This window comes from Pseudorasbora parva, chromosome 10, assembly GCF_024679245.1.
Source record: "Pseudorasbora parva isolate DD20220531a chromosome 10, ASM2467924v1, whole genome shotgun sequence".
NCBI lineage: Eukaryota > Metazoa > Chordata > Actinopteri > Cypriniformes > Gobionidae > Pseudorasbora > Pseudorasbora parva.
In genome coordinates, this window is record NC_090181.1 from 36,524,800 (window position 1) to 36,536,696 (window position 11,897).

The window sequence follows — 11,897 nt, forward strand, 5'->3', positions numbered from 1 at the left end:
GTAATAGATGTTGAGGATGGTACAAAATACAAGCTTAAATTAATACACGTTAATTTAATAATAGCATGTAAACATTAACATTAACAGAATAATAACAATTATTTAACAAAAAACAACACTCATCTGGCTCAACAAGCAAATTACAATAAAACAAATTAACAATTAGTTTTTTTTTTGTCTGTTAATGCCCATTATTTTTTCCGTAATGAACCGTCCAGCCTTTCCCCATCTGGCCTGCAACTCTGTCTCCTCCACATTCTTTTTCTCTAGCCACTCCTTGAAGCAGACTGAAAAGAAATGTACAGATAAACTGTGATGCTTCTGTCCCACCAGAACAAAGAAAAATGTATTACATAACCCAGTACTTGGCATCCCACAAAGCTCTTGTGGCTACTGCTACCTTTTAATGTCTGAAGTTTCTGGGGTGTTAAAGGCTGTCTGGTGGTTTTGGTGGTGGGGCATTCCTTCCCTGTCAGACTTCTTTCCCCCAGAGTCTTAGTGCCCCAGATTGCCACAGCCAACTCCTTCACAAATAAGGAATCCCGCGTGCTGTTTCCAATCCTTGACCAGGCCTCTCTGCGCACTCGAATGCCTCCCCCCAAGTGAATCTGACAAAATTTAAAACACAAATAATCAAGGTACTAGATTGTACAAGTGCATACAAAAATCCTAAAAACTTTAAGTGTACTGTAGTTGGGGGTTCATATAATAATCCATGCACACAGACGACGAGGGCAATGCAGTACCTCATCTACTTTTGGAGATTCAAATGGTTCCACTTCAATCAAGCAGCCAGACTCTGCAAATATATACAAAATAATGTACATACTCAATACACATTTACCAACTTAGGCTATATAAGGGCCTATATGTTGGTTAATATGGACCACGATAGATTTTAGTGAGTTTTAATGTGAGTAATATATTTGTTGCACTTACTTGGTATGGTCTCCTTTGGGCTTGGTAGTCCAGGATATTAGAAAGAGAACAAACATTTAATCACACATATGACAGATGATTGCAAACATGACAACAAAGAATATGCTTTGTAAACCCTGAGCTGCTATTCCTTTAATTTAATATTGTTTATTAACTGGTGTAAATGGTGCTTAATAGGCATCCAGATCAGATGCCCAAACCAGGGGTCGTGTCTGGCAGGGGTGGCGATAAGCATATGGGGCATTTCAAGAGCTAATGTGGGGCCTTAAATAGTTTGGATATTAGTTGGTTTTCATTCATTATGAAAATATTGTGTGTGTGCGTGTGTGTGTGTGTGTGTGTGTGTGTGTGTTGGGTAGGTTTAGGGGCAAGGGCAGTGTAGGGGGATAGAAAATACGGTTTGTACAGTATAAAAACCATTACGCCTATGGAAAGTCCCCATAAAACATGAAAACACTACGTGTGTGTGTGTGTGTGTGTGTGTGTGTGTGTGTGTGTGTGTGTGTATGAGATAGAAAGTTTATTTCACTTTGTGTTTATGGTCCAGAGCTATATTTAAATGTAGAAATATTCAGATTTATTTTATTTATTTTGAAAAATATGATTTTTTTTTGAAAAATTAAGGGTTAAGTGGGATGGCTGAGCATACACATTATATATATATATATATATATATATATATATATATATATATATATATATATATATAGAGAGAGAGAGAGAGAGAGAGAGAGAGAGAGAGAGAGAGAGAGAGAGAGAGAGAGAGAGAGAGAGAGAGAGAGAGAGAGAGAGAGAGAGAGAGAGAGAGTCCAAACTTTTCACTGGTACTGTACAATTCAGTACTATAGGACAGTAGTCATTCATATGGAATCATATTATGGGTCAAAGCTTGTACAAAATATACCATTTGCCATTGTGAAATACTGAAATAGAAAAGTGTCAATAAATTACATTTAGAGTTATGGGACTAAGAAGATATATGTTATGTGCTAAAATAATTCAAGATTTTCAGCCCAATGTCATATTTAACATCATATCATGATTGTCAGAAATTAAACAAGATAAATTGCATTTTTGTTTGAATGACATTCTCAGAGGTTAGGGGAAATGGTGTGTGTGTGTGTGGGGGGGGGGAGGGGGGGAGCTGTCCTCACCACTGCAATTTGCTGTTGATGAGGATTTCAGTTTCTTCAGCAATTGTTGCTGCAATTGCATGTTTAGAGAACGTAGTTCTTTATTCTCTGCCTCAACTTCTGCCCTCATCTTCTCCTGCTCCTCTAACCTATAACATAAGGATATACCATATGTCATGATTAGCTGACATTATAAGAAAAAGAAACAAATATTTTATGAAATATATTATGTGTTATCTAGCTACTTATAAAAGTGCATCTACACACATGTACATCCATCTAGTTCTGCTATGGTGCTATGACAAGCAGGTTAAATCAAACATTGGGCTAAAGATCAATTCTCATGTCATTTTCACATTGACAGAAAATAATAAATCTGTCTAAATGTTATTCAAAAATCCCTTACTTGTTTTTAGTTTCCTGCAGTTGCAGGAACATGTTGTTTAATTTTTTTAGGTAGAGCTGTTGCTTCTGTCTTGCCTCCTCAAAAAGTTTTTCTGGGACTACCCCACCACCATCATTATCATCATCCTCTTCTGACAAAGAATCAGACAGGGTATGAGCTCTCATTGTCTTGCTTGGAGTTGGGCAGAGTGGAGACTGTTTTCTTTTCATTTTTCTCTCTTTTAGCAAGGCCAAGAGGTTATTTCGTTTGGCCACTTCAGCAGTTTTTTTCTGATTTGTCTGGAAACATGAATAAAAGCATAATTAGGAAAGTGCATCACAGTGTAAAGCAAGATTCCCATACAGATATACAAAGCAATGTGAAAGCAATATATGTTATTTGATAGATTAATAACATGATTGGAGCCTGATATTATCCCCTGATAAAGGTGATAATTTGATAGCCTGTGTATGGTCAGAGATGCAAAAATGCATTGCAGTACACACATGGATTATATAATGTTTTTTTGTTTGTTTGTTTTATTTTTTAACATTTGAGCCTTCAATGTATTGTTTTATTTTCACTATTTTTTTTTTAGTCGAAAGCTTATAAAAACTTATATCAGCTTTTAGAAATTGTTCAGTTTTTTGTAATAAGTCCGAAATGACTGTTTTCCCCCCGGTGTGGGCGTGGCCTAAATACGCTCTGTCTCTATAGCAATATCAACGTTACATGTATCGTTTTGGCTTCCTCCTTCTCGGAGCGCGACTGTGGAGGTGTCGTCTCCTTCAGGACTCTCACACGAACCCTCTTCCCCTTGGCCAGTTCCTCCTCGATCTCTTCTTTGGACTCTGGGATATATTAATAACACTGTATGTAAGTAATTGCAATCACCTGACCTGTTAATTACGTACTGCTATAGCGCGTTAGCCAAAACTCCCATCCCAGTAATACAGGTTAATTACGTTAAAGTATTTCCAAGGTGCACATTTGATTACATTATCTTATTAACGAACAATTGGAGCTAGCGTTATCATGACTTACCCTTTAGGAACAATATTTGTCCCTTGAAAAACTTCTCCTGCCAGCGCACCCAGTACGTTTTAGAGAGGTCACTAACGTTAGAGTCAAAGTCCTTAATGTAGGATATGGGAACGATTTCTTTACCCCCGTCCTCTATATATTTTACATAGGCGAACATATTTTCTATTTTATTTTAAGTAAAGTATGAAGTAACGTTAGATTGTTTGAGTAAATTTTCCGAACTTGTCAAGTAACGGTTTCTGCACGAGCGAATTTAACTCAAACGGCGGCCGGCGGGAAGCGCGAGATGCACTGTTACCTTGGTTACAGACTACACGCATAACGGCCAATGCGGTGCAGAGTTTAGCTCCAACCCTAATCAAACACACCTGAACATGCTAATCAATGTCTTCAGGATCATTAGAAAATCACAGGTGAGTGTGTTTGATCAGGGTTGGAGAGAAACTCTGCACCGCATTGGCCCTCCAGGGTAAGATTTGAATAGCCCTGCTGTACACTGCAGTATATGAGTGTCTTAGCTACCATTATAAAATGATGAATTTAAAGGTTTAAACTTTTACATAATAAAAACACGTCTGTTTAACGTTTAACACAACACAGTTCCAGTTGAGGCTGCATCACAATAGTCTGGCAACTGGTGTATGTCTCACTTTTTGGTGCAATAATCCAAGTCATTTAGTTGGCAAATAGCTGGTAAACAGATAAATTTATACAGACAGTCAAAGGATTAGAAAACATTCCCAACAATGTTACCTGATCAATAAAGTTTATTTAATGGTTGTATGTGTGTGTACTGTGTAATTATTTTTTTTAATTATTCAACATACCATTATTCATGAATATCTGTTAATAATTTTTTCTCTGTCTTTTTTTACATCGTAGAATGTCAAAACGCAAGTACAAATTGTACTTGGAGCCTAAGAGCAGAGTTACATTTCCCTGTGCAAGACTGAAAAGAGGACATTTGGATGTAAGTCAGCTCATTAGAAATGTAATCCTTGGAGTTTGTCAATATTATATAATAAGATTGGATTGAAAGAATGTATGACTTCAGTCTTACCTGAATATGTTGTTTAAAGGTGGAAAATGGCTCAGGGTCACACACTGCAGATGTTGAGGTGAGAGAGTATTATTATTTTTTATTTAAAAGGCATAATTTCCCATTGGCTTTTACTGCATTTTGTATTTCAGTTTTTTTTTACTCTGACTTGTGCCATCTCTTCTTGTTCCTGTGCAGACCATGTCTCCATCTGGCGATCTTCATCTGGATCCAGATGACACGGACAGCATGGTGAGCTCTTCTACCAACCACACCTGCAGGTTTGTGGCATGTTGTTTTGGAAAGTGTTGTCTAAAAGTAACTCCTGTTTTTTCAGGCTTTGGCTTTTACCCGCGACCACATAGACGTAGATGTTGAGGTGAGGGATTTATCATCTTTTTAAATTGGAATGAGATAATTGGGTTTTAATACATTTAGTACTGATCTTCTTGTTCCTGTGCAGACCATGTCTCCATCTGGCGATCTTCATCTGGATCCAGATGACACGGACAGCATGGTGAGCTCTTCTACCAACCACACCTGCAGGCTTGTGGCATGATGTTGTGGAAAGTGTTGTCTAAAAGTAACTCCTGTTTTTTCAGGCTTTTGCTTTCACCAGCGACCATATAGATCATGGAGATAAAATCAGTCCACACCTGAGCACTGCAGATATTGAGGTGAGGGATTTATCAACTTTTTAAATTAGGGAATGACTTAATTAACTAAGACTAAAACTATTGGTCAAAAAACATTTTCGTAAACTGAAATAAAATTAAAAAATAATATTAAATGAAAAACTAAAATAAAACGAAACTAGCAACAGCTTACTGAAAACCGTACCGAAATAAAATAATAATTAGCAAAAATAAAATATTGTTTTTTGTAATTAATAAGCTCTTTACTATGGCAGAAAATCTAACCCGTGGCTGTTTAGGAAATGTGCATCGTTATGTAAGTGAATAACACAAACAAAATAGGGTCCAACTCATAAAAAGCTGTTCCATATCACAATCATATGTCAAAAACTCCACCAGGTAATTCCACTAGGTAATTTTAAACCAAGCTTGAATTAGTTTGATCATATACTTAGTTCATTAAACAGCTTAATCCTGCTTTTATGAGCCTTTATTTTAAAACACTCATTTGCTGTTTGGTGCATGTTTTCTTTAATTATTTTTTCTAAATGTTTCTTTGTGCTTTCAGGTACTGCCTCTTGCTGCCAACTGCAGAGAAAATGAAAGTGAAGTCAGACCAGGTTCAAGCTGCGCAAATCTTGAGGTCAGGGTAGGGCAGAGCACAACCGGTGACACAAGTATGGCTGTACAATTTGACTAAAATCTCATACCCCGATAACGATACATATCCCAATATGGAACATATCTGTATCATAAAGGATTAAAAAATAGCGAATAAGTTAACGCTTTAGTTTTACTGCCTATTAAGGTTACCATCTTCCACTGAAAAACATGGCATAAACTAGCATTGTGGGCAATCTAATTTAGCAATGGGCAGTGTTAGATGCTGTAAGCGATGTTAGAGAGTATTTAGAAATGACGAACTAGGGAGAAATGATAAGACTATATAAAATTCTTCTTTCATATAAATACAATCAGTTATATTAAAAATGTCCTGGCTCTTCCAAGCTTTATAAAGTAAATGATCAAGCTTTCGCCGCATCGCCTTCCGAATCCAATTTACGGAAAAAGTCAGTAGTAGTATTAACATTAAGTGGCATGGCATCTGATGCACAGAAGCCAATGTCACTTTGCGTATTGGCACATCCGGTGGCATATCCGATCTTCATTGGCATGTGCCAGTGGATAGTGGCATCACACAAAAATTAAATGTTTACAGTAACGGACGCGACTGTTAATGCGTTATTCTTATAGTGACACATGATATATTTATTTTGTGTCTTTCTTAGAATGGGCAGTTTGTGACGTATTACAAAACATTCAGCTGCACATGTCAATTAAATAGACATGAAAAATAACAATGTTAAATTTATATTTAAAATATTACACAATTATGCTATTTATTTAGGATTTTGTGTCATAATTACATAAGTATAGGTGCTCGATTAATCTGTCAGTCACTACTGGAGGTGTCACACACACACGGTGACATGTTCTGCGACTCGGTGTCAGTCAAGTGTAGCACCTCTCAAAATGCTTCCTCTACGTCTGACAACACACAACTGATTGCACAATTGTTACACTTGTCAGACATAATGTATGCATTTTGAAGTGCGAGAGGTGCTACACTTTTTTCATAAGTTGAATACAGTAGGCGATTCGCTGGAAGCTAGATCATTGTAACAGACTGCTCTGAGACAAAAGGTAGAGGATCCAAATGCAGTATTTATTAAAGGGTAATCCACAGTAGTAATCAAAAACAGGCTAAAGGTCATACACAGGCAAGGAGTCCAACAAGGCAACCAATGCAGGAAAAAAGGGTAATCCACAGAACAGGCAAATACTCCAAGACCGAGAGACAAGAACCAAGGGAGAATGCTCAGAAATGCATTGTTACACTAAAACAAGACTTTGCAGTGAATTACAGCGTGAACATTGGGCTCAATCAGCTCCCTAGTTCACTAGACAGGGCACTGATCAGGGAGTAAGCCCATTCACTTATGTCCTGATCAGTGCCCTGTCTAGGATGAATGATAAGCAGTGACGCGTGGTCACCTAAAAATGGGAGGCCACTATGCACGCTACAATGGGTACAATCTACTGCGCATGTATAACGTCATATCATACAGCCCTACCTGTCAGTCATACATTTCTTATTTTACTGTCATTGTATGTAGACACATGCACTCAGGAATGTGTTTTTTTTTTGTAATTTTGTAGCTCATGTCTTCATCTGGTCGCTTTCTGCTTACATCTGAGCTGCAACCAAGTGATATGGCCCAGCAGTTTAGTTGTGATTCATCATCTGAAGGCAGTGTTTCTGGAGATGATTCGGAAATTCCAGATATTCCAGAAGATGATCCATTCAGACAGATAGGTTTTGATACAGACATGGATTCAGTACTAATGTCAGCAGGTACAACGACAAAGGCTGAGGCACTGCTCATGGTGATGAGTCATGCAGCAAGACATAATATAACTGGGACACAACTTCATGACTTATTAAAGCTCATAAATACTCTGTTTGGCAAAGAGGTGTTACCTAGATCAAAGCATGTGTTCAATAAGGTATTTAAAAATAACTCAGACATTGTGGAGTTCCACTTCTACTGCAAAACCTGTAAAGTATACATTGGCACACAAGAAGACATACAAGACAAAAACATTGCACAGTGTGCAATCTGTAATGCTCCCATTGAAATAAGTTCCTTAAACAGTGCAAGCTTTTTTATCAACATACCAATTGCGCCTCAAATCCAGACGCTGCTTGAAACTCCTCAGATTCAAAATAGCATGAGCTACAGACACCAAAGGCCACAGAATGAACATGTTATCTCAGACATATATGATGGTGAAATGTATCAAAACTTGTCAAGACCAGGTGGAATTCTGTCAGATCCGAACAATTTGTCATATAATTTCAATTCTGATGGCTCCCCTGTCTACAAGTCTTCCAGATTTTCTATATGGCCTATACACCTGCATTTAAACGAGCTCCCTCCCAAAATGAGATTTCAGAATGTAGTGCTTGCAGGTCTTTGGTTTGGTACTCAAGAGCCAGTTATGTCTATTTTTCTCAGACCCTTTGTTGATCAGGCCAAAACACTGGCATCCAGAGGCGTGTCTTGGAGAAAAAATGGAACATGTGTGTACAGCAAAATTGTTGGAATGTGTTGTTGCGTAGACTCAAAGGCAAGACCAGCCATGCAAAACACCACACAGTTTAATGGGTACTTTGGTTGTGGATTCTGTTTACATCCTGGTACTCTAGTAGAGAAACAGGTGAAGTACACTGTGACTGACACAGAATATCCTGACAGAGAAGCGAAGAAAATGCTGGCAGATATGGAGCAAGCAGTAGCACAAAACAGAAGTGTCAGAGGAGTGAAAGGTCCATCACCACTTATAAACATGCCCTATTTTGATATAGTGTGGGGCTTTGTTCCAGACTATATGCATGCTGTCTTACTGGGTGTCATTAGACAGCTCACAGAGCTTCTTTTGAACAACAGTGATCAACCCTATTACACCGGGAGTCCCAACACTATGAGGGTGCTAGAAAACAGGATCAAGGACATAAAGCCACCACACCTGATAACACGACTACCCAGACCCCTTGCAGAATTCAAGTACTGGAAAGCCTCAGAGTGGCGAGCATGGCTCCTGTTTTACAGTTTGCCAGTCCTGAATGGTGTACTTCAACCATGTTATGTGAAGCACCTAGGCCTTCTAGTATCAGCAGTATTTCTACTTTTGAATGAGAAAATTACCTTTCAAGACATCAACAAAGCAGATAACATGCTTTTTGAGTTCGTGGCAAGGTTTCAGTTGCTGTATGGCGAGACAGCTATGACATTTAATGTACACCTGCTAACTCACCTTGCAAAATCAGTGAAATTGTGGGGGCCACTCTGGGCGCACTCAGCATTTGTGTTTGAAAATGCAAATGGTGGTCTGTTGAAACTGGTGCATGGAACAAAGTGTGTAGCTCTGCAGATTGTGAACAAATTCCTGTTGCACAGAGCAATACCACTCTTTACCACAAGGTATGCGGTTAGTGAGCAAGTTAAGGAGTTCTGTTTGGAAATGACAAATGACCGAAGAGTAAAGAGTTTCACAAAATGGCAAGACACAACTGTTCTGGATAGTGGCAGAGTGACAGAGACTACTGATGATGAAAAAAGTGCCTTCATTTCTGCACAGAAACATGCACCAGATGAAATGGTAGTGCACAGAAGAATGGTGCATAAAGGACTAGTTTATACCAGCAAAAGCTATACCCTTAGTAAGAGACGCAGAGATTGTTTTGCAAAGATGAGTGATGGTGTTTAGGCCATCCTTAAAAATATTCTTGTTTGCCGTAACCCGACCGACCCTGTCAATTTAGGGCCGACTCAATTTTTTATTTTTTTTCCCTTTTAGTCCGACCGACTTGCCGGTTGTAAATTGGCTTTAAGACCGACCAATTTCTTTTTTTACTTTTCAAACAACTAATACAACAGTAATAAAATAATATGAATTATATTTTAGTAAGTATTATAAATGTATAAATTGCCTGGGCCATACAAACGAGGCTACGTTCTTTCGTTTATAGAAAAACCCGTGACGTCATCTATGTTTACACTATGGTTAACGGATGTCACACTATGGCCAGCACGTGCGTTCGTTTCGGCCATGGTTTCGGCTCGGCTCATACTCTCATTCACTGTAACGTTTTAAAGCCCTGTCGGAGATTTCGCCGCATTGTGTGATAGGAGTCAGGAGGACCATGTTACACACACCAGGCAAGTGCACTGCATTGGGGAGGGCTTTGAGCCCCTGTCCTTTTTGAAAATGAATCAAAAGTGCCCCCTCAACATTTATCATTACTATATTGTGGCGAATAAAATAGATTTTGAATTATAATTAATATAACAACGTGTACAAAACAGTAACAAATGGTGGAAAAGCCGTTTATCTTGTCTCTGTCAGTCTGAAATGTCGTTGTCATAACGCTTTGCTATGGGTAGCGTGTGTTCTGCTCAACCCCAGCGCGTGGTGGGAGCGGCGGGACTGGTTGTAACTTGAAAAATAATGCTTTATGTATGGTTCTGTCGATGGATACACGTACACTACAACAGCGATAATAAAAGAAAACGTGGGCAAAACGGTCTATCTTTGTAAACTGTGTTCAATGCATGCGAGTGCTGCCGTATGACCAGTCATTTTCGCCATCATCACTCAGTATATTCGCCAGAAGACGCGAATGAGAACTCTGCAGTGAGAGAAGATCTGTCTCTGTGCGCAGCGCGCGCACGTCTCACAGCGCGCAAATATTGAGTTCTTTCAAGTCTTGCGTTTGAACGGATAAACTCACACAAAAAGTATGTCAACATGTCGATCTTGATGAGTATCCATCAGACAGTCTGTATATGCCTTAAGAGAACTTTATACAGTTGAGAAAGACGAGCATATCTCTGTATTAGCTCTTAAAGGGGCAGTAGCCTTTACTGCTCTCTGTCAAACAAAAGATAAGGACTCACTCACTGCTCTTGATTAAATAGCTGGTTATAGACTTAATTAATTGAATTCATAAAAACAACTTTTTGCTTTTTAATATTCAAATGCACTAGTCTGTATCACCAGATGCGTTGGTCTGGCAAGAAGTGGAAGCCACTTCAGAGACAGACACAGATAGTTGCGTGTTCACAATCGAGCGTAAAACGACCCCTTTTTACACAATCGAGCGTAAAAATAAGAAACATATCACGGGAAAATACTAAAACGGGAAGACAGCGGGAAAAGAGCTAAAATACCTGAAAAAAGGGGGGGTTGACAGCTTTGAGTCAATGACAGCTAGCGGTGGTTGGACACTTTTCTTTAAGAATGCACCGGAAATTTATGCAATAAACATGTTTTTGACAAATATTTCAATTTGTTTGTGGTCTATATAGCCTGCAATTAGCCTACACGCCCCAAGGCACGGCTTGAAGACCCAGTCAGTGATGTCACGATATGCCAATTTGTTTAAATTCATACCTACGTAATCACCATCACCAAAAATGTACTTTTTTTTTTGTATTAAAATTTGAAAAAAAAAATATAGACCTACCTACCGACCCTTTTTTTAATTTTTTTACTGTTACTGCAAACCAAAATATTTTTAAGGATGGCCTTATGGAGAAATCCAGAATATCGTATCCTTTCCTTCCGAAGGGGGTACAGAAATTGCTGTCCTTTTCAAAAAGTTTACTACAAATGCCTTCTTTCCTTTATCACAAGGTTATGGGTTGGTGTCACATATCAGACTTGTAAGTGGAAGCCTTTTCTCGCCAGTGTGTCTGATTCCAGTAGACAGGTTAGAGCAGAAATGCATGGTTTTAAAAACAGGTGATCAGACGTACATTTGTGACTTTCCAAATGCATATGAGAGAGACTAGTCTCCATCATAGATGGTCATTCTGTGAGTGATGAGCCCTTTCTGTTAAAAGATGATTTCTGGCCTTGAGTGTAAAGGCCTACCCATGGATGGAACTGTTTCAGTTGTCATTAGATGGCCTAAGTGTGAATTGGGTGGTGGGTGGGGAGAGAGAGATGATAAGCCCTGTCTGTTTTCTTTTCAGTTTTTTTCTGGCCTTGAGTGCGGCTGTCCTCCTAGATATTTCTGAAATGTGTTCAGTAATTTGCTTTGTGAATTCCTCTATGTCTCCTTCTAACGTAACCAAGTTTACTGACTTCTCACA

The 11,897-nt window shown here is 38.6% G+C and overlaps 2 protein-coding genes across 2 annotated transcripts; one reads left to right on the forward strand and one right to left on the reverse strand.

Moving 5' to 3' along the window:
• Positions 1-200: 200 nt before the first annotated feature.
• LOC137091515 (BEN domain-containing protein 5-like) lies at positions 201-3,703 on the reverse strand. The gene is made up of 8 exons (XM_067456016.1): positions 3,502-3,703; positions 3,190-3,308; positions 2,479-2,756; positions 2,094-2,221; positions 940-959; positions 747-799; positions 401-608; positions 201-287 (listed from the first exon to the last, which is right to left on the reverse strand). Exons 1-6 carry the CDS (start codon positions 3,656-3,658, stop codon positions 785-787), a joined length of 717 nt encoding a protein of 238 aa, XP_067312117.1. The 5' UTR covers positions 3,659-3,703; the 3' UTR covers positions 201-287; positions 401-608; positions 747-784.
• Positions 3,704-3,945: 242 nt separating this feature from the next.
• Positions 3,946-11,339, forward strand: LOC137091514 (uncharacterized). The gene is made up of 9 exons (XM_067456015.1): positions 3,946-3,970; positions 4,384-4,471; positions 4,581-4,619; positions 4,739-4,792; positions 4,878-4,919; positions 5,004-5,057; positions 5,143-5,217; positions 5,744-5,818; positions 7,396-11,339. The coding sequence occupies exons 2-9, from the start codon at positions 4,385-4,387 to the stop codon at positions 9,505-9,507; spliced, it is 2,538 nt and encodes an 845-aa protein (XP_067312116.1). The 5' UTR covers positions 3,946-3,970; position 4,384; the 3' UTR covers positions 9,508-11,339.
• The last annotated feature ends 558 nt before the right edge of the window (positions 11,340-11,897 follow it).

Excerpts from the sequence above, each read along its gene's own strand:
- LOC137091514 (XM_067456015.1), top strand. The coding sequence starts at position 4,385 with ATGTCAAAACGCAAGTACAAATTGTACTTGGAGCCTAAGAGCAGAGTT. Across the intron at positions 4,920-5,003 it reads ACATAGACGTAGATGTTGAG|ACCATGTCTCCATCTGGCGA; the intron begins GTGAGGGATTTA and ends GTTCCTGTGCAG. Across the intron at positions 5,218-5,743 it reads TGAGCACTGCAGATATTGAG|GTACTGCCTCTTGCTGCCAA; the intron begins GTGAGGGATTTA and ends TTGTGCTTTCAG.
- LOC137091515 (XM_067456016.1), bottom strand. The coding sequence starts at position 3,658 with ATGTTCGCCTATGTAAAATATATAGAGGACGGGGGTAAAGAAATCGTT. Across the intron at positions 2,757-3,189 it reads AGGAAGCCAAAACGATACAT|ACAAATCAGAAAAAAACTGC; the intron begins GTAACGTTGATA and ends TCATGTTTCCAG. Across the intron at positions 960-2,093 it reads ATCAACAGCAAATTGCAGTG|CCCAAAGGAGACCATACCAA; the intron begins GTGAGGACAGCT and ends TGGACTACCAAG.